Source organism: Capsicum annuum, chromosome 3 (genome assembly GCF_002878395.1).
Source record: "Capsicum annuum cultivar UCD-10X-F1 chromosome 3, UCD10Xv1.1, whole genome shotgun sequence".
Lineage (NCBI taxonomy): Eukaryota > Viridiplantae > Streptophyta > Magnoliopsida > Solanales > Solanaceae > Capsicum > Capsicum annuum.
The window spans coordinates 64,158,559-64,178,885 of record NC_061113.1 but is presented as its reverse complement, the minus strand read 5'-3'; the positions used below and the strand labels follow the sequence as shown (position 1 = coordinate 64,178,885).

Here is a 20,327-nt window from a genome sequence, read left to right as displayed (position 1 = left end):
TTTATCACATTCGATAAAACTGGCGAAGAAGAAAAATGGCTTAAAATTTCTTGGAAGATATTCCTTATTGGCCCAAATCTTTGACACCAGTATGCATACACTATGATAGTCAAACTGCAATAGTTAGGCAGCGAGAATGATATATCATGATAAATATCGTCATATAATACAAAGAAATAATACCATTAAATAACTACTCTCTCGTGGAATGTGTTGGATCCACTTACAAAAGGCCTAAAATGAAGAGGGAGTAAGAATGGGTTTACGATCTAGGACAAGTTATCATAATGATAATTCTACCTAGTGGACTGAAGATCCCAAGAGTTAGTTTAAACGAGAGCAAATAAAATTGTGACTGATTGTTCAACATTGTCAATTAAGTCAACTCTTCTCATAATAAAGACAATGTTCAGGAAATAAGGATAAGGCTTATGGATTGAAGCTTTTTAATGATTTTTAAGTTTGTCAGGTTTGAACAAATAGTTTGATCTATGGGATTAAGTATTTAGGTATTATCTATGTGAGAGTGAAGTGGAGGTCGTTTCAAGGAAAATGATAGTAAAGGTCTATTCTCTAAGCTCTTATGAAATTAGAAAGTGTTCATGACTGAAATGAATAAAATCGTGAGAACCATAAATGGTTAAATATTAGTTGTGTGACTCATTTTGTCTAGGATTACACCAACGTTCAATGATTCAAAGCTATCTCACCTATCGATTGACCGAGTGCATCCGATACAAGTTGACTACGTAAAATTCAAAGGAAACCCTACTTATCAAGATGCAATTAGTCTTTTCTTGTAAATCACATACTTGTTCGTATATTTTTTAATAAAATGGTCATTCCCCATTCATGTAGGGGATTATTAGGTTCTAAGTGAAATGTGAATGAAAAATGAAGGGAAAACAAATAGAGGAAAAATAAGTGAATTGTGGTTTCACTTTATAAAAGAGTGTTTCTCCCACATTGGTGGTAGAAAGAAATACTTTTGTGCTTAAAGTATGGAAGCACTCCTTTTTGTTGTTAGTGAGGCAAGAATAAAGCAAGTCTTGCGTTGTAGTTGCTCACTCGACTTAGGCTTAGGCTTGGGCTTCGAATTTGAATTTGAATTTGTAAATTGATTAAGAAATTATGTTTTTGGATAAATTTCATTTGAAATTTGAGAGTTAATGATTGTTTAATTCAAAAATATGATACAAAAAATATTCTCCATTTGCGGACGCCGAGCATGCATAGACGCATGTCACAACGCACCTCGAAGTGATTCATTTTATACTGGGAGGATATATTTCATAACCTCGGGTACTTGGGGAGAATAATTTTCTTAAGGATGCACTATGAATTCGGTGGACTTGAATCTTTCAATTTTTATCTCTTTCTAAATATCTGGTTCTGCTATTTTTCAAAAAATAGGTTGAATTTTATTTTTTTGTTGTTCATAAATTGAGTTGAACTTATTATTAAAGTTCAAAGTTATGCATACAGAGTTCGAGCTTCTTTTGATTATTCATACTATAATTTGAAGATGCATTTCTTGTTTTATATATATACAAGATACCGAGGGCCCGTGCTATATGTTATTTTTATAGCTCAATTTATGTGACACAAATAGAATTTTAGATAATCAATCAGATTTTTAATATATTTGTAAATATTTTATGTTGTTAGCTATTGTAATTTATAATAATTTTGTGTAATTTTCAAATAATATATGTTACATTTCTTGTCCAAACTTTTGTGGCATTAATAGTGAATTATATTTTTAAAATAATGTAAGTTTTTAATTATTGAGATTTATAATATTTTTTCTTCTATTCCAATTTAAGTGATGCTTGTATAATTTCGATAATCAACCAAATATGTTATATCTTTTAATTTTTTAAGTCATTAAATATTGTGATTTATAATATTTTGTATGTTTTTTTTTAAATATATAACAAATTAGTTTTTTTTAGACATTTTAAGATGTTGACTATTATAATTTATAATACTTTTTATGTAATTTTCAATTAATATATGTTACTCTCCTTGTTCAAACTTTTGTGACATTGATAGTCAATTATATTTTAAAAATAATTTAGATTTTTAATTATTGTGATTTATAATATTTTTTTTCTATTCCAATTTAAGTGTTACTGATATAATTTAGAGAGTCCGACAATATTTTATATCTTTTAAATTTTTAAGTTGTTAATTATTATGATTGATAGTATGTTTTACGTATTTTTTTGTCTCAATTTACGTGACCCAAAAAAATTAAATAATCAATTAATTTTTTAATATATTTCTAGATATTTTAAGTTGTTAGCTATTGTAATTTATAATACTTTTTTGGCACAATAATTTACTAGTTTGAGCCGTTATCTATTGTAATTTATAATACTCCTTCATTGTTCAAACTTTTGTGGCATTGATAGTCAATTATATTTTAAAAATAATTTAAGTTTTTAATTATTATGATTTATAATATTTTTTTCTTCTATTTCAATTTAAATGACACTGATATAGTTTCGACAGTCAATCAAATATCACGATTGGGGTAACGAAATAGACATATCTTAAATAACTCATAATAACTAATTAGAAGTGATGTAGCAAAATTATTATAAAAAATACTTGTGGAAAAAATTTAAGTGAAAATCATATAATACGCCAAGTTAATTTAAAACATCAAGAGTTAATTTATCATTTTATATCTATTTTACATTTTTTTATTAACTATTATTAATTTTTAATAGTAAAATGACTTATAATAATTAATTAAGAGTGACATAGTAAAAGTACGATTGATCCAGCTGAAGCAGAGATATCATAAATGTCTATTTTACATTTTTAATTAAATATTATTAATTTTTTGATATATAAATGACATATAATAATTAATTAGGGGTGGTATGGTAAAATCACGAAGCAAGCAGGTGAGGACAACGGGAAGCTCCTCAACTGTCTCTTATTATATAAGAGAATATACATGTGTGTGTGCGTGTGTGTGTGTTTGGAGCGAGTAGGGGTGTGCAAAAATCGAATCGAATTTTTTTTTTATTAATTTATTGTTATTGGGTTAATGGTTTTATAAAAAAAATTATTGGGTTATTGATTTGATTTCGATTTCTTCTTATTGGGTAAACCGACAACTCAATAAGAATATACTAAATTACTAATTTACACCTACATACATACATACATATATATATATATAAACCTATTATTTCAATTATACAAACTCTTAATTTCTTCTAACTAACATTTTGTTCAAGATTGAAAATTCTTGTAAATTAAAATAGATCATGTAGAATTTTGATTGCAACTAAGAGTTGATTACTTTTCATGTTAGTTATTATTGTTTCTCTTTTATAAGTATATTTTTATCGATTAAATTAAAAATCAAATCATTAAGAATTAAAAATTGATAAATTGAAAATCAATAAAAAAATATATTAATAATTTAATTATTAATTTAGCATATTTTAAAATTAAAAAATAATAAATTAAATCAATAATAAAAGAAATAGAATAGAATCGATCAATCCACCCCTGCAGGCGAGTATGGAAGTTAGGTGTCAAGCTTCCAGAGACTTGGGTCACGGTACATTATTCCGTTTAGGAATCAAACTAAAATGAGATGCAGAAAGTTGACAGGTGGTCTACTTAAACTTCAAATGCCATATCACCTATCGTGTCAAGCACGAAATATCCCCCCAAATCTGTGTTAATTGGAATTGCTCCGTCATCTTCCATACTTGTAAATTTTTTTTTTAACGTTTCATATATAAAATCAGTTAATCATTTACTATTATTAATTAATTCCATGATGCTGAATTTACGCTATTTTCGTTTCTCAACATCCCCCTTTCTTCTTCTTCTAATTTCTCTATTTTCTTCCCAAAATCCCATAGTTTTCTTCCTTTTAAATTACCCACTAATACTACTCGTTCACAAATGGGTTCTTATACGACGTCGTCGTCATCAGCACAAGGTGAAAGCATGAATGGTAAACTCATATTTCGCCAGTTATTTGAGAAGGAATCATCTACATATACTTACCTTCTTGCTGATTCTTTCCATCCTGATAAGCCAGCACTGGTAATCTTATATTTTATTTAGTTTTTGCATTTTGTATTCATTTGGGTTTGGTTGGGTTGTGATTAATGAAATGAATTTTGTTGTGGGGATTCTGTAAATATAGAAATGGTCATCTATGTTAGCGTGGAACAAGAAAGCAAAAAAAAATTAACCCCTCGCTTCAATTTGATTGGACTGCATCCATTTAAACTATCTGTTGCTGGTGGGTGGCAGAATCCCGTGGAATTAGTCGAGTTGAGCGAAAGATGGCAACGGTTATCAAAATAAAATAAAATTGCCTTAGCCTTACAAAAACTCTTATGGTAGGCATCAGTGAGGTTCGAACCCAGGACCTCCTTCCAATGAAGGACAGTATGATCAACCCAAATGCCAATGCATCCAACCAGCTTTTTGTGATAGTGGGTGCTTTTATATATTTTATACCTATTTTCATATATTTTTCTATGTAATTATATACCTATCCGCGTCGAGTGGCCGTAGCATGACTTATTTGGGTGTATCGCCCTGCATGAAATTTAGTCATAGAATTAACTGATGTAAATAATCCAACTGCAGTTGATTGACCCCGTGGACAAAACAGTGGATCGTGATCTTGCACTTGCTAAAGAATTGGGATTGAAGCTTATATATGCTATAAACACGCATGTTCATGCTGATCACGTCACTGGCTCTGGCTTGATTAAGGTTGGACTTATTTTCTTTGAACATAATACTTTATTATTTCATTTGCCATACTTTATTATTTCATTTGCCTGACATTTTTTCAAAACTGTTCCACTTCTGTTTTCTGGTGCTTCATTATTGTTTTTAATGCTGCAGACTAAGGTGCCTCATGTGAAATCGATAATTTCCAAAGCAAGCAATGCAAAAGCTGATCTTTTTGTCGAACCTGGTGATAAAATCTACTTTGGAGATATCTTCTTGGAGGTACACGGACATGTACATTATGGTGCATATAAAAGATAATTAAGTTTTTCTCAAGTTGTTGTTGGGGTCAAAAATCATAACAGCGAATTTGATTCTATAAGTTCCATCTATAGTTCTAAGAAATAATCATGTCAGACATGTCAGATTGACTTGCAAACATATGACAATTACTACAGTATGGTGTGCAGGTGAGTCATCATTTGTCAATCATGTGATTTTGTTCTATAGGAGAGAGAAACTGTTTGATTCTTTTAATGTAGTGAGCCTAGTGGAAAGCAAATTTTGGAAACGAAAAGATGGACTTGAACATAAGCACTAAATCTGATATTTAGTTTGCTGCAGATAGCAATAGTGACTTCCACATACTAGTCTTGATAATCGATGTATATATATACCCTTTGATTAGTACTTATTGGTGCAGAAGACTAATGGAGAAGTGTTATGATCTTATTAATCGAGACCTTTTTGTTATCAAATACAGTAAGTATTATGTTCAGAATGGTCAAATGTTGTTATGGTAGATTCAATTATAACATCATAATCCTCCCTCAGTAATACATGACTCAATAAAGTGGAATTGATGGACCACAAGAAAAACAGCTACCAAACCTACGAATAGTTGGCCGTTATAATTTCCATCCGTTGCATGGGGACACCTACCAAAATATTCGCGAACATTTGGTTGTAGTGCTGAAAATTTTCCCGTCCATATTTGAGATACAATCTGATACAGTATATTACAGGTTCGTGCAACTCCTGGTCATACATTAGGCTGTGTTACCTATGTTACAGGAGATGGAGTCGATCAGCCTCGGCCAAGGATGGCATTTACTGGTGATGCTCTATTGATTAAGGGATGTGGAAGGACAGACTTTCAGGTACATGCTCCTGATGTAGTGTGTAATTTTAGTTGAATTATGCTGGATTGTTTGACCAAATGAAATCGATAGTTTGTGCTCGAGCTCATGTAAATGCTCTGTAAACCACTATGATGTTGATCAATTTCTTGCTTACAAAAGCTAAATGATGCTCTATGTTTGAGAATACTCTTGAGGGATGGGGTTAGTGCCCTGTTGGGACAAGGAAAGGGTCGTTTAGATGAAGAAAACTCCCGAAATATGTAATTGTTGAAAAACATTATATTTCAATTTATAATGTCAAATTGCTGAGAATTTTAGAAAGAGATATCATCCAATTTGCCTGATTAAATCAAGAACGTATAATTATGTTGGCCAATTTATGATATCTTGGTCTCGGATGTCGTTCCATTTACATGATTAAACCAAGAGCATGTAATTATCTTACCCAATGTCAATCTCTAATTGGCTGTAGTTATGAGTCCACTTATTTTCTTAACTATAACAGCCAAAACTGTTTGAATAATTTTCACTCAACCAAACTGTACAGAATCTTATTCATGGTTTGTGGACTTCAGAAATGAAATAAAGTTTTCTGCCTATTAGTGTCAAATTTTACTCATTTGCTCTGACTTTCCTGCAGGGTGGAAGTTCAGACAAATTATATGATTCTGTTCATTCACAGGCAAGGATATAGTAACTGTTTCTTCTATGAATATTACGACCTGAGAATTTGGAAAAAAAACACAATCTGATGCTGAATGTTTGTTCTTTTCTTATCCTTACTGTTGCTGATTCGTCGTTGCTTTGTGTGAGCAGATTTTCACATTGCCAAAAGACACATTAGTATATCCTGCTCATGACTACAAGGGGTTCACTGTAAGGATACACCTATTATCTTTTTTCTGTTTATGCAGTTGCAGTTCAGAACTTGTTTACACTAGTGCATTTCATTTTCAGGTCAGCACAGTGGGGGACGAGATGCTTTACAATCCACGCCTGTCAAAAGATAAGGTACTTCTATGCTAGTAGTTTTATTCCAGATTTAATCACACAAGGCTCATCCTGTTGTGGCGAATGCGTGGAGGAAACTTGCTCAATCCAGATTCCTCTGTGGTCAAAAAACTTGGACAACAAAAGATCTTGTCTTTAGCTACCAAAGTGAACAAAGATGCAAGTTTAGATAATCTTATTCTGTTTTCACTTGTTCAATTAGTCTTATCCTGCAGCTTTGAAAAGTCATCTTGGTGCTTCTGTTGGCACCATGGAGCTGACTGTAGTTACATAAAGTTTGATACGAGACGAAACTACGAAAACGGAAACAATACGAAAACAAAGGAAAACACTAAAACTCAAAAGCACAAGAATAAGTAAACAAAACAATGAAGGTAAAGGATAGATAGATTGACATAAGTCGATAATGAGAGGACAACCAAAGGTATACTAAACCCTAGACCTTCCTATCAATTACCGATAACACCAACCTCTTACGAGGACACAACGGAAACGGATCCCCGAGCATGTTTCTAGACGACCAAAGAAACTCCCAACAAGTTTCTATAAAAACACTCGCAAGTGTATTTAAAACATCATCATTCATTAACTACCTAACAATGAAAGAAAACTAGCTATTAATAGCCATGGGCTATTTATTACACAATGGGCCCAAAAGTGATCCTAAAAGCTATTGGGCCCAAAAGTGCGACTCAAAGCCCAAAACATTGGAATGGGTGCCCATACTCTCTCGAAGCCCAAGCTATCATCCAAATGCGGTGTCACTCATTCCTTTCTTGGAGGATATCACCAAATATAGCTTTTTTCCAAGCTACCCTCCATTCACGTATTTGACCTGCTAAAACGACCAAGTCTTGAATCCGTAGATGTGATCCTTGAGCATCGATCCCAAAGGAGTGGAGCCCATTGATCTTGTATCATCCTCTCTTTCTTGAAGAGGATTCGTCCTCGAATCCAACTCCTTTATCGACTTGTCGTTGCACCTTTCAAGTTTGAAATTCTTTGGTAAGAATTCCGTTAGGCTTTTAAGCTCATTTTCATATGGCATTCTCCTTGCATCCTCCTTCGATATTATTTGTTCATGAACCGGCACAAATGAAAGAGTGATGCTAGGTAAAATGCTAGCATCATGGTTAGCGAGTGACAAAGGTTCCATGTTGGAATTGGTTCTTTCAATTTGGATTTGGGTTAGTTGAACAATGTCTTCGGGAACTTGGTTTGTAGTGGGTTGGGTAGAGGGAATATGTTCTTGAGGTGGAATCGGATGTGGTCTTTGGTAATGGGGTGTTTGGTGGTGGAATTGTGGTGGTTGGGGTACATTTGGTGGGGTTTGGGTAGTAAGACATGTCACCTTTTCCATGTTCCCTTTCAAGCGTGACCCATTCTCCGAACAACTATTCAATTCTTGTCGCCCATCCATGATGGCTTCCCATAAGGTTTAAGGTTTTCAATGTTGCACCACCCATAGTTCTTTAGCACAATTGAGAAAAGGGATGAAACAACAATTGATGATTCTTTTGGAGGTTAAAGACTCAACTTAACGAAGAAAGACACGACAAAAAGCACACAAAAGAAGAACAAACAAGAACTAAACTAAGCACGACAAAAAGCACACAAAAGAAGAACAAACAAGAACTAAACTAAGTAGATTACGGTTTAGTTGTTAATTAGTATCAAGAATCAAAGAAATGAAATGAGGAATTAATAAATGAAATTAATGAGTTTGGAACCTGATTTGATGGAGTTTTGAAGTCGATAATGTGTTCAAGAGAGTTGGAGGTGCGTTGGAAGTGTGTCAAGGCAGCCTAGGTGCATGTCAAGAGCACATGCGGCTGCTTCAAGGTGCGGCCGCACCTTGAGGGCATATGGAATGCAGGTGGGTCGCAGCTGGGGACTTGCTTGCTTGCTGGTTTGGCCTGCATCTGAGGTGCTGGAGCAGACCAGCCACACACCCAGCGCAGGTCAGGCGCACCTCACCCTCTCACAGCTCAAAAATTGTACTTTGGACCTCAAATGGTCCCCTTTTTATCCTCTCTTGGGAATATTCTTTCGGATCTTCAAAAAGGTGCTTGTACAAATAATTTGGTACACCCTTTTCTGCACTTTTGAGGATCAAACAACCACCTTTTGAAGAAAATTCCCCTTGAAGATTTGAATTTCTCCAAGAACACTCAAGAACGCCAAAACTTCAAAATTCTCTATCTCTTCAAATGTTGAGCGGAATGCGATGAAATTTTGAACCAAAGCTATTTTCAACCTTCTAAACACATTCCAAGCATCAATTTCCTCAGATTCTCAACCAAAACTTTCAGATTTAACTCCACCTTCAACCTTCAAACTTGAGCTCCCAATAATGGTAGACCCTCCGATTCACCTTCGATTGAGCTCAAATTCAAGGGTTAGACTCTAATAGTGTTAGGAAACAAGAATCTAACACTAAAACGCTAGAAAAACAACAAAATCAAAGACTCAAAATTTGACCTAAAGACAAAAACGTGAATAGTGAATTTTTTTGTGATTTTTCGATTTTTCAACACAACGAGACCCAAGATTGACTTTGTAGAAACAAAATCAAGCTCGGTTCTGATACCAAATGATACGAGACGAAACTACGAAAATGAAAACAATACGAAAACACTAAAACTCAAAAGCACAAGAATAAGGAAACAAAACAATGAAAGTTAAGGAATGATAGATTGACGTAAGTCGATATTGAGAGTACAACCAAAGGTATACTAAACCCTAGACCTTCCTATCAATTACTGATAACACCCTCTTACGAGGACACAATCGAAACGGATCCCGAGCACCCACGTTTCTAGACAACCAAAGAAACTCCCAACAAGTTTCAATAAAAACACTCGCAAGTGTATTTAAAGCATGAAAGAAAACTGGCTATTTATTACACAGTGAGCTCAAAAGTAGCCCAAAGCCTAAAACATTGGGACGCCCGTACTCTCTCGAAGCCCAAGCTATCATCCAAATGCGGTGTCACTCATTCCTTTCTTGGAGGATATCACCAAATATAGTTTCTTTCCAAGCTATCCTCCATTCACGTATTTGACCTCCTAAAACGACCAAGTCTTGAATCCGTAGATGTGATCCTTCAAGCATCGATCCCAAAGGAATGGAGCCCATTGAACTTTTATCAAAGTTCTAACCATATGTGTGTATTGTTAATTTCTCGTCTTTTTCTAAGAAAATCTTGTTCAATTCTTCAACAACAACAACAAACCCAGTATATTCCCACATAGTGGGGTCTGGGGAGGGTAGAGTGTACTTAGTCCATACCACTATCTCTAACGAGGTAGAGAGGCTGTTTCCAATAGACCCCCGACTCAAGATAAAAGACAGTACAAAAGGCAGTATACAAAAACTTCAAAAGCATAGAACATGATAAAATAACATAGATACGGCATCCATAAAAAGTACATTGCCAAACAAAGGACACCACAATTCCCCTACCTACTGACTACAACTCAACCACACCCTTAGCCCTCTATCCTAATATTTTTCCTCCATATCTTTCTATTCAGGGTCATGTCCTTAGTCAGCTGTAACTGTTCCATGTCACGTCTAATCACTTCTCTCCATTATTTTTTCGGTCTACCCCTACCCCGCTTGAAACCTTCCAAGGTCAATCTCTCACACGTACGAATTGGGACATCCGTGCCCCTCCTCATTACATGACCAAACCATCTCAACCTCACTTCCCACATTTTGTCCTCCACTGATACCACTCCTACCTTCTCCCGAATAATTTCATTCCTAACTTTGTTTGCCCTTGTGAATCCACACACAGCGCAATATTTTTATTTCCGCCACCTTCAACTTTTGGACATGAAAATTCTTGTTTCTGATATTTACTTAAAACACCCATTTTTGCAGGAAACTTTCAAGAATATCATGCAAAGTGAGTAGGCCATCCATTTTTTTTCCTTTTGTCCTCTCAATCGCTTTTTTAATGTCTACTTGTTGATGAAAGCACTTCTTTCTTACAGATTTGAATTTGTCATATCCAAAAATGATCGACGTTGCAGTTCCATCTAACATGGTTTGTGGATTGCAAGAAACAAAATCTGATCTGTGATTTGATTCTTTCATGGTGCCAGAGGCTGTAAATTGAGAGCAGGCTATACACATTTGTTAGTGAAAACTGACCATGTATGTTTGGCTGGAAATGTTTAATATTGGTTTATTCAAGGCATTTTTTTTTAGAAATAACTATATTTTACATAATTGCCATTTATAATCGTTGTATTCAATTTACACTCGTTGTATTTAATTTTATCAATAGTCTGTATTCATATAAAATATAAACACAATACCTATTTAACCACTATATTCCCTTCACAGCTAATGTATTCATTTTTCGTGTTTTCTCATTTTTTCTTCTTTTATCTATTTTTCCTACTTTTTATTTTTATTTTTTCCCTCCTCTGTCTCTAACTTCTATTTCTCTTTCTTCTTTGATTTTTTTAATTTTCTTTTTTGTACTTATTTTCTTAATCATTTTTTTATTTTATTTTATATTTTAAAAAAATATGACTACTAGAGCACAAGTCATGGATGATAACGTAAATACCACCATTATTTATCGTATTTGTAGTCACATCGTCATTTATATTTTTGTATTCATTGATACAACAGTATTTGTATTTATATTTTAAAGTTTGCGCTTGTATTTGTATTTTGTAGTTCACATTTATATTTGTATTTTATAGTTCGCACTTGTATTTATATTTGTTAGTTCGCACTATCATTTATATTTTATATAATTCGCATTTGTATTTTAAAAACTGTTTTGTATCTGTATTTTATAATTGACTGTATATTATATTAGATTATATTTATATTGTGGTTTTATTGTGTTTGTATATTTAGATTATAGTTTGGGGTCTATCGGAAACAACCTCTTTACTTCTCTTGAGGTAGTGGTATGGTGTGCGTACACTCTATCCTCCCTAGACCCCACTAGGTGGGAATACACTGGGTATATTGTTGTTGTTGTTGTATATTTAGATTATATTTGTATTTGTATTCTATTCTCATAGATGTCTTTTTATTTCTAAAGAATTATTTTGTATTTATAAGTCGATTGCATATTGTATTTAGCCGTAATTATGTATAATTTATCATTTGTATTTGTATACAAACAAGTAAATGCATTAATTGTATTTTCTTGACTCTAAAATATATAAATATGTAATGTATCATTTGATAAAAATGTACCTTTTTGTATTTACATGTCAAAATTATCATTCTTATTTGTAAATAAACAAATATCACTTAATACATATACAATTACAAACATATGAAATAAATAATTTTACAAATACAAATAAAATATGTATTTGTATATATTGTATTTGTATTAAAACTTGAGTTGTATTTATTTGTATCAATAAATACAACTCATATCAATAAATACAAATAAGTATTCGTACAAAGAAAATCAATCGTTCATTTTCAATAATTAAAAAATATAAATGATTGTTTACACTTCTATTTATATGTTATAGTTTGTATTTATATTTGTATTTATATTTTATAGTTCGCACTTGTATTTATTTTTGCTAGTTCGCACAAATGAACAGAAGGAGAAAAAAAAAAAGAAAAAATGAGAGAAAAATGAAGGAGAAAATATGAAAAAAAAAAAAAAAAAAAGGAAAAAAAAAAAAAGAAAAAATGGAAAAAAAGAAAACGAAAAAGAAAAAAGTGAAAAAATAAAAAGAAAGGGAAAAAGAAAAAAGAAAAATGAAGAAAAAAAAAGGAAAAAAAAAAGGAGGGTAATAGAAAACAGAGAAAAAAGAGAAAATACACCTAGAGGTTATGAATTATATTTAGGTATAATTAATAGATAAGAGGTGACTATGAATTATAACTAATTAAAATTTAGGTTAAATAGGAGTTTATATTTACTAAATTATGTAGTTATCCCTTTATTCAATGGGTTTGTATCAGGTTTCCTATGATAATGTGAATCTTGAGTGTTTACATGATACTTCATAATGTGAACAGTGATTATTTTTTTTTAAATTTAGATCCTCTTCTTTTTAGTTGGTTGCTCCAAAGAAATAGTTAAATCATTTGAATGAAAGATTGTTTTGTATATGAACAAAGGGCGGCCTGATACACTAAGCATTTGTTTTGTATATGGACAAAGGGCTGGTACACTAAGCATTTGTTTTGTATATGGACAAAGGGCAGTCTGGTAAACTAACTCCTGCTATGCACGGGGTCTGCGAAAGACCGAACTACAAGGATTTTATTTTATATATATGGACATTCAATGGAAAATAACTCTGAAATCCTACCTATCATTCTGTCAAAAGTTTCCAATATTGTGTGGCATTTTTAGGCCAGAAGCTCGCTTTTTGGTATCTATCTGTTGGTTTTAGTGTGAATACTGGAGTTGTTACAGTAGGAAGTTTGAAAATCGTTCATTAGGAAAAATGATTTGGTGGGGAGTGGAATTTTTAAAAAAACAATGTTGTTGATAATCATAAGTGTTAGCAAATTGCTTAATGTTTTAATGAAATTCTTGAGTATAGTAAACGTTAATAATAATAATAATAATAATAATAATAATAATAATAATAATAATATTTAAATATTTGTAAAAATAATAAATGACACAATAATAACATATACTTGGTGAAAATTTACAAGTGGGATCTAGGGAAAGTGGTATATGTCATCTTTTTTCTATCCAGTGAAAGTAAAAAATTTAATTTTGACGGTTGGTTTGAACACAATACAATAGAAAATCAGGTTGAGAAATAATGAAGAAAAGAATGCAGCAACAATAAAAAAGTACTACCATATGATAAAAGGAAAATTTTGCACAACAGGAACCTTATTGGCTTATTTTCCCTCTTTTGAGAAAATATATGTGACCACTGGAAAGTGATGTGTTTGCTATCTAAATTTCTAGAAAATATATTTCAATAATTTTTAGTTGTACCAAACATATATGCATTTTCGGTTAACTCAAGTTTCACTCTATTTTATCAAACTATTTTTATAACGAAAAAGTACTCAAACTTTACCAAAATATTATGAAAGTCACTAAATTATTCTTTATAGTAATTAAAAAATCATTCAATTTTGCCTAAATATCACACAATGTCATTATAAAGAGATCAAAAAACATCTTCTTTGATATCTAAGATAAAATTAAATGACTTTTTAGTTTTTAAAAAATTCTAATAACTTCTATTGATACTTATTAAAGTCAAATTATTAGCCTTTGGCTTATAAAAATATTTAATGTTGCCATCTGCAACATGAGGGTCACTTTCTAGTTTCTACGTTGTCAACACTTAACCAGAAGCCAGCTCTTTTTTTTCTTTTTTTCAAGAGTAGAGCAAAAAACATACCAGGGTGGTTTGGTAGAATGTATTGTAAAATATAATATATGCATTAGTTAATGTGTATTTTTAGCACCTTATTTAATATTTTTTTTTGCCTGTGTATAATTAATACACTCTATTGTGTATTGGATTATGTATTAGTAATACACTCTATTTCCTATATATTAATAATACAATGACTTTAAATACATACATTAGCTTATTAAATGACCTTAATACCCCTCAATTTTCCTCTCAAAATAATTCACCATTCCTTTTTCCTCCATTTTAATTTGCAATAGTGAATTTTTTCAAAATATTTCACAATTTCTTTTCGCATTATTTTAATTTACAACAATGAATAGTTGATTTAAATAACTATAACATATTTTTGCTTTACTTTGAGGGTCTTTAAAAAGATTTTAAAAAAAAATTGAGATTATTTCTTAATTTTACGTCCTTTATTTTATTTTTATTTCGACTATGTTAATTCGTCGGCGTAATATTTCTGCGCAAAGACAAAAGTCTTACAATTAAACCTAAACCTCTATATATTTATTCAATAATACTAATTTTGTTTGAGATAGCAAAAGAACTTTGTTGCAATATTTTTGTAGATAAACATTTCTTTTATAAAAATTATGTAAGATGCATTATTTCTTATACGTCAAATCAAGCAATGTATAAGAAATAATACATGCATAACTAAAATAAGTATTACTAATATAAACATTACAAATACACTATATTTTGCATTATTCTTATACACTCTAATAAACCATCCCTAAAGTATTTCTAATTTTGTATTTTTATATTTGAAATGAAAAGGTATGCGAATTTCTTATTTGGCCATTAAAATCATTTTTTCTTCAAAATCTATTTTTCTATTGAAGATGGTGTTCACACATATGTACGTGGATGCTTATGATTAATCAATCATAAGGACAGAGCCAACGAATACGGTCACCAAGTAAACAAACATAAATGTTGATCCAACCAACATTCCCATAGTCAAAACTCAAAACTTGGTTCCAAAAAAACTAGTACAAGTTAAACTTCCACTTCCACTTTCTTTGAAAACTTCACAATTATATTTTTCAAATTCAATGAGTGAAGAAAGCAAGGAAAGTCATCATCACCACCACCACCAATTCCTCCGCCACCACCACGGCGGAGAAGACCAACCTCCCCCATCGTCTTCCCCTGAATATGGAACTTTTGAAGCACCTTCTCAACCGGTGATCGGATTCCCTCAGCCGGTCCCACCACCCGGTGTCAGCGGGCAAGCTCCGCCTGAATACTATGCTCATGGTTATCAGGCTGTTCCAGGTTCTTCTTTCACTCGAATATTACTAGTAATACTCGTTCCCGTTTTAATTTGTTTGTCTGGTTTTTGAATCGGCACAGTGTTTGATAAGTAAAGAGTACTTCTGAATCTTTTGGTATTAAATTAAAGATTTGTAAAATGTAGTTTTAAGCATTTTAGGTGGCAAATTAAAATTAGTAAAAAGTTCTCAACAAAAAAAATAAAGGAAATAGACATTTTTTAAAAACAAACTAAAAAGGAAAGTAAAACAAATAAATTGAAATGAGGGAGTACTAAATTTGCACAATTGGAAGTTAACTTGTTCAAGCGTTGTTAGGGGCGGAGCAACCTCTTTAGATACGGAGTTAGCTTAATCTAATAGCTTTGGCTCAAATCTGTAATGTTATTATCATGGTTTAGGGTGGAGTTGACTTTGATATGGACAAGCACAATTGAAATAATAACTTGAAGTGAAGCCATAAGAAAGCTGTGGGGTTGGGAGTGTAAAAATAGTCAAATGATGTTATTTCATCGATGCATACAGCATAATTATTAAGAATTCTATTCCATGAGGAGGATCTAGTTCTTACCATTAACTCATTACAGTTACAGGTTTAGAATTTAATATTTGTTGAATTATGTCGTCAATTAGCTCACGAGCTTGGTCTTACTTCACCATCGAGAAAGGAAAGACGGCTTCCATCTCAAAGTTTAACTCAGACATAATCTCCTTTTTTTTGGAGGTGTGAAGCAATGTCAAATCAAAATATCCAACAAGCATTATCTCTCCCTGAAAAGGAGGTGATCTAGCGGCACCTTCTAGTATAGCTACCTCATTACAACTTCACGTCAGTCACTAGCCCTGCCCTCAGCACCCCCCTCAAAAAAATATTTTACGTATATATCTATGCTCCGCGTGGAATACACTGGATTCAGTTGAACCGGTTGATTATACACTAGATACGGATATAAACCCAGTTTGTTTGGGATTGAAAGGCTACAATTCATCTTTGTGTTACAAATGCTGAATTTGATATACGCTATTAAGTGGGATTAGTCTTGCAGGATTATCTTTTCTTATATTTTTAAGGCAGTATAAGAGAGTATCATGAGTTTTATCATTTGGAGCATCGGTATTGTTTATTTATTACAAATTTAGAACTATTGTCACTTAATATGTTCTGTCACTTTTCGATATTTTAGGTTATATTGCTCCTGATCCTGAAGGAAGACCTCATGAGAGAGAGCATCATCGTCTTCCTTGCTGTGGAATTGGTCTCGGATGGTTCATGTATGTTTCCTTTTTCTTTTCCCCTTAATTAATGAACTCTTTCTGAATTATTGGATGTTCCTTCGTATTGCTTTGTTCTTTTAGTAGCATATGCTTCTTGTGTGCTAGTTATTTCTCACAACCAGTTTGAGTTTTGAATTGGACACAATTCTTGTCCATACGACTAATACTAGTTTATAGATTCGTACAAATGTTTATCTGAGGCTAAGTGATGGTCTGTTTTTGTTATCACTCTGCTTTATATTCTATTCTATCGATTTGCTTGTCCTTTCTCCACAAGGAAGATACACCATTTGCTGTTTCTGGTCTTGGTTAGTACAGGGTAAATGTGCCTTGCAATTTTAGAGCTAACAGATTGTATCTCCAAGTGCATACCATCAAACTCCGAGGAAGTCAATGAGAAGTAAACAAAACACTCTTGATTGTTCCCTGAAAGCATGCGGGAAATTTCATATTTTCCTCCAAGAAAGCATGTTTCCAGAAAACTGGGCATCACCCTTGACCTTGACATGTCACTAGACATTAAGCTTTCACTCGACACCATGAAAAACTTCAGTATTAGTAGCTTGGGAAGAATTATTGAAAGAGAAAGTGGGTGGATGGATGGATTGGGAAGAACTATTGAGGATTCAATGATGCTGGAGATATTCTTTTCCTTCCTGATTTTCTTCTTGCTTTCTATTATCTTTATTGGTTGGGAAGGCTAAAAAAATCTTACAGCACTCTGGTCTTTCATTCTATAAGAAGGAGCTTTTTTACTTCTTTTTTTCCTAGGAAGGAGAGAAGCAAAATACTAAAGCATATTTATACTGATATCATTCAAAGCAGTGATAAAGAGCAGGTTATGAAACCTGTGATATCAGAATGATGGATGATGCAAGAGCTTCTATTGAACTTTTTAGTCGAATTTTGATTTCTTGATAGTTACTATATACTGTCAAAACCTTTCTAAAACAGACGTCCTCTATAATAACATTTCACCAATTTTCATTGGAACTGATTTTTCATGTTATGTTATATTGCATGTTCTCTATAACAGTAACCAAAAAGTATCTGGACAAATGACGCCATTATAGAGAGGTTTGACTGCTAGATCTGTTGATGCTTAGCGAACATTGGTGAGATGGATGTTAGAAAGTTTGTCTTGGTTGGTATCAGTTGAAAGATACTGTTTTTTGGTCCTAAAATCTTGCAATTGAATTATTGGATGTTCATATTGCTTTGTGCTTTTAGTAACATATGCTTCTTGCATACTAGTTATCTTCCATCCCATTTTTGATCTGTCCATATGACTAATACTACTTTATAGACTTGCTCAAATATATATTGGAGGCTAAGTGATGATCTGTCTTTGTTATCCGTCTGCTTTATATTATATTCTCTATATTTGCGTCTCCTTCTCTACAAGGAAAATACACCATTTATTGTTTCTTGTCTTGGTTAGTACAGAGTAAATGTCCCTTGCAATTCTAGAGCTAACAGATTGTATCTCCAAGTGCATACAATCAAATTCCAAAGAAAACGATGAAAAGCAAACAAAATACTCTTGATTGTTTCCCTAAAAGCATGCGGGAAATTGTGTCCTTGATCTTTCATATTCTCCTCCGATATAGCATGTTTTGGGAGAACTGGGCTTCATCCTTGACCTTGACATGTCACTAGGCATGAAGTTTTCACTTGACACCCCGAAAAACTTCAAATATTAGTAGCTTGAAAAGAATCATGGAAAGAGAAAGTGGATTGATTGAGATGTAGCATTTAGTGGCATGAGGCTTCAAGATGCTGGAGATGTTCTTTTCCCTCCAGAGTTTCTTCTTTCTTCTATTATCTTTATTGGTTGGAAGGGCTAAAAACCAGATCCCACTAGGTGGGAATACACTGGGTTTGTTGTTGTTGTTGTTGTTGGTTGGAAGGGCTAAAAAAGATCTTGCAGCATTCTAGTGTTTTTTCTCTAAGAAGGAGCTTTCGCTTCTTCTTTTCTCTAGGAAAGAGAGACGCAAAATATTAAAGCATATATATACCGATATCATTCACCACATTTATAATGAAGAGGTTATGGAACCTGTGATATCAGAATGATGGATGATACAAGAACTTCTATTGAATGTTTTGGTCGAATTTGTATTTCTTTATAGCTACTACTTACTATACAATCAAAACCTTTCTATAACAGACCACTTTCCTACCAAATCTCTCTATTCTGGCGAATGAGTGGAAACTATGTTGATTGAGTGCAATTTCGAAATTAGGAAAGATTAGACAGAATCCATCTTCTATAATAGCATTTCTCCAATTTTCGTTGGAACTGATCTTTCATATGATGTTATGTTATATGTTCTCTGTAACACAACCAAAAACTATCTGGACAAACGACACTGTCATAGAGAGGTTTGACAGCTAGATCTGTTGATGTATAGCGAACATTGGTACGATGGATGTTAGAAAGTTTGTCTTGCTTGGTATCAGTTGAAAGATACTATTCTTTGGTCCCTATAATCCTGTAATCTGACCTTATGCATATCAAGGTGTCTCACGTTCGATGATAGTTAGCACTTTGCTGTCGGTTTTGATTTGGTTTTATTTTTTTGAAGGTTCATTGTTGGCTTCCTTCTTGCTGGTATCCCTTGGTATCTAGCTGCGTTTGTCCTGCTTTGTGCACAAATTGATCCTCGAGAGAAACCAGGATACATCGTGTGCACCATTGCTGTGAGTAATCTTTTTCATATAGGCAATAGTATTAACTAGTGATGATGTACTTTTGGCTACAAAGTCAAGGTTTTTGCTCCTAAATCAGAATTTACATGCATTATTATTCTAAAATATTTGGAAAACAATACCATAGAATTCAACCAATTCGTTTAATGCCTCGTGTAATAATACTACCATGTGTTGCATTGCAGGCTGTTCTCGCTACTTTTGTACTCGTATTTGGTCTGTCGAAGACTTGATTGGAGAGTGCTGATCAATCTGTGTGTATACATATCGGAATGCTATCTGGCTTTGATTAATTTGCATTTTTTTCAGTAAAAATTGCATATCTTTGAGGATTCCTTGTATTTTATGGTCTGCTTGTGAATAGTGATTTGTGCTTTTAAAAGTATATGCATTTTGTAGCCATATATAATTTATTTTCCAACTTCATAACTCTTTTTTTAAAAAGAAATTGACTTTTTGAGAATCTTTTATTGACCATGTACATAACTTCTCCAAACCTCTTATCCCAAGGTCATTTAAGAAAGCTAAAGGCTAAACTTGGAAAAAATAATCTCAAAATTGCCTGTAACAAAGGCATGAATATAATCACTGAAGGTTGTGGTGCAGAGGCATGTACTTTTTTCATTCTTACTCAGAGTTCTCAATTTAAACCATGAGTATAGAGTCACTTTTGATAAAGAACAATTTACACCTCACATAATGAGATTTTCCAGTTCGAATCTGAATTAGTCGGGCTCCAATGTGAGTAGCGGATAACTAATGGAAAACAAAAAAAAAGG

General features: G+C 32.7%; 2 protein-coding genes across 3 annotated transcripts; both read left to right on the top strand.

The window, feature by feature from the left end:
- Nucleotides 1-3,530: 3,530 nt before the first annotated feature.
- On the top strand, nucleotides 3,531-11,115 carry LOC107863776 (persulfide dioxygenase ETHE1 homolog, mitochondrial). 2 transcript variants are annotated; one of them, XM_047409336.1, is made up of 10 exons: nucleotides 3,540-3,639; nucleotides 3,971-4,083; nucleotides 4,639-4,767; nucleotides 4,903-5,010; nucleotides 5,754-5,888; nucleotides 6,511-6,552; nucleotides 6,687-6,746; nucleotides 6,828-6,881; nucleotides 10,770-10,794; nucleotides 10,883-11,115. In XM_047409336.1, exons 1-10 carry the CDS (start codon nucleotides 3,618-3,620, stop codon nucleotides 10,969-10,971), a joined length of 777 nt encoding a protein of 258 aa, XP_047265292.1. In that variant the 5' UTR covers nucleotides 3,540-3,617; the 3' UTR covers nucleotides 10,972-11,115. The 2 variants fall into 2 exon arrangements, with proteins under 2 accessions (XP_016565394.1, XP_047265292.1); XM_016709908.2 differs by having other exon boundaries at nucleotides 3,531-4,083.
- Nucleotides 11,116-15,039: 3,924 nt separating this feature from the next.
- LOC107863777 (60S ribosomal protein L18a-like protein) lies at nucleotides 15,040-19,950 on the top strand. Its single transcript, XM_016709909.2, has 4 exons — nucleotides 15,040-15,565; nucleotides 16,746-16,833; nucleotides 19,425-19,539; nucleotides 19,734-19,950. The coding sequence occupies exons 1-4, from the start codon at nucleotides 15,343-15,345 to the stop codon at nucleotides 19,779-19,781; spliced, it is 474 nt and encodes a 157-aa protein (XP_016565395.1). The 5' UTR covers nucleotides 15,040-15,342; the 3' UTR covers nucleotides 19,782-19,950.
- Nucleotides 19,951-20,327: the final 377 nt, after the last annotated feature.

Coding starts and splice junctions, on each gene's coding strand:
- LOC107863776 (XM_016709908.2), top strand. CDS start 3,940: ATGGGTTCTTATACGACGTCGTCGTCATCAGCACAAGGTGAAAGCATG. Junction 5,011..5,753: donor TTGGAGATATCTTCTTGGAG/GTACACGGACAT, acceptor AGTATATTACAG/GTTCGTGCAACTCCTGGTCA. Junction 10,795..10,882: donor TTTCAAGAATATCATGCAAA/GTGAGTAGGCCA, acceptor TCTTTCTTACAG/ATTTGAATTTGTCATATCCA.
- LOC107863777 (XM_016709909.2), top strand. CDS start 15,343: ATGAGTGAAGAAAGCAAGGAAAGTCATCATCACCACCACCACCAATTC. Junction 16,834..19,424: donor ATTGGTCTCGGATGGTTCAT/GTATGTTTCCTT, acceptor ATTTTTTTGAAG/GTTCATTGTTGGCTTCCTTC. Junction 19,540..19,733: donor ACATCGTGTGCACCATTGCT/GTGAGTAATCTT, acceptor GTTGCATTGCAG/GCTGTTCTCGCTACTTTTGT.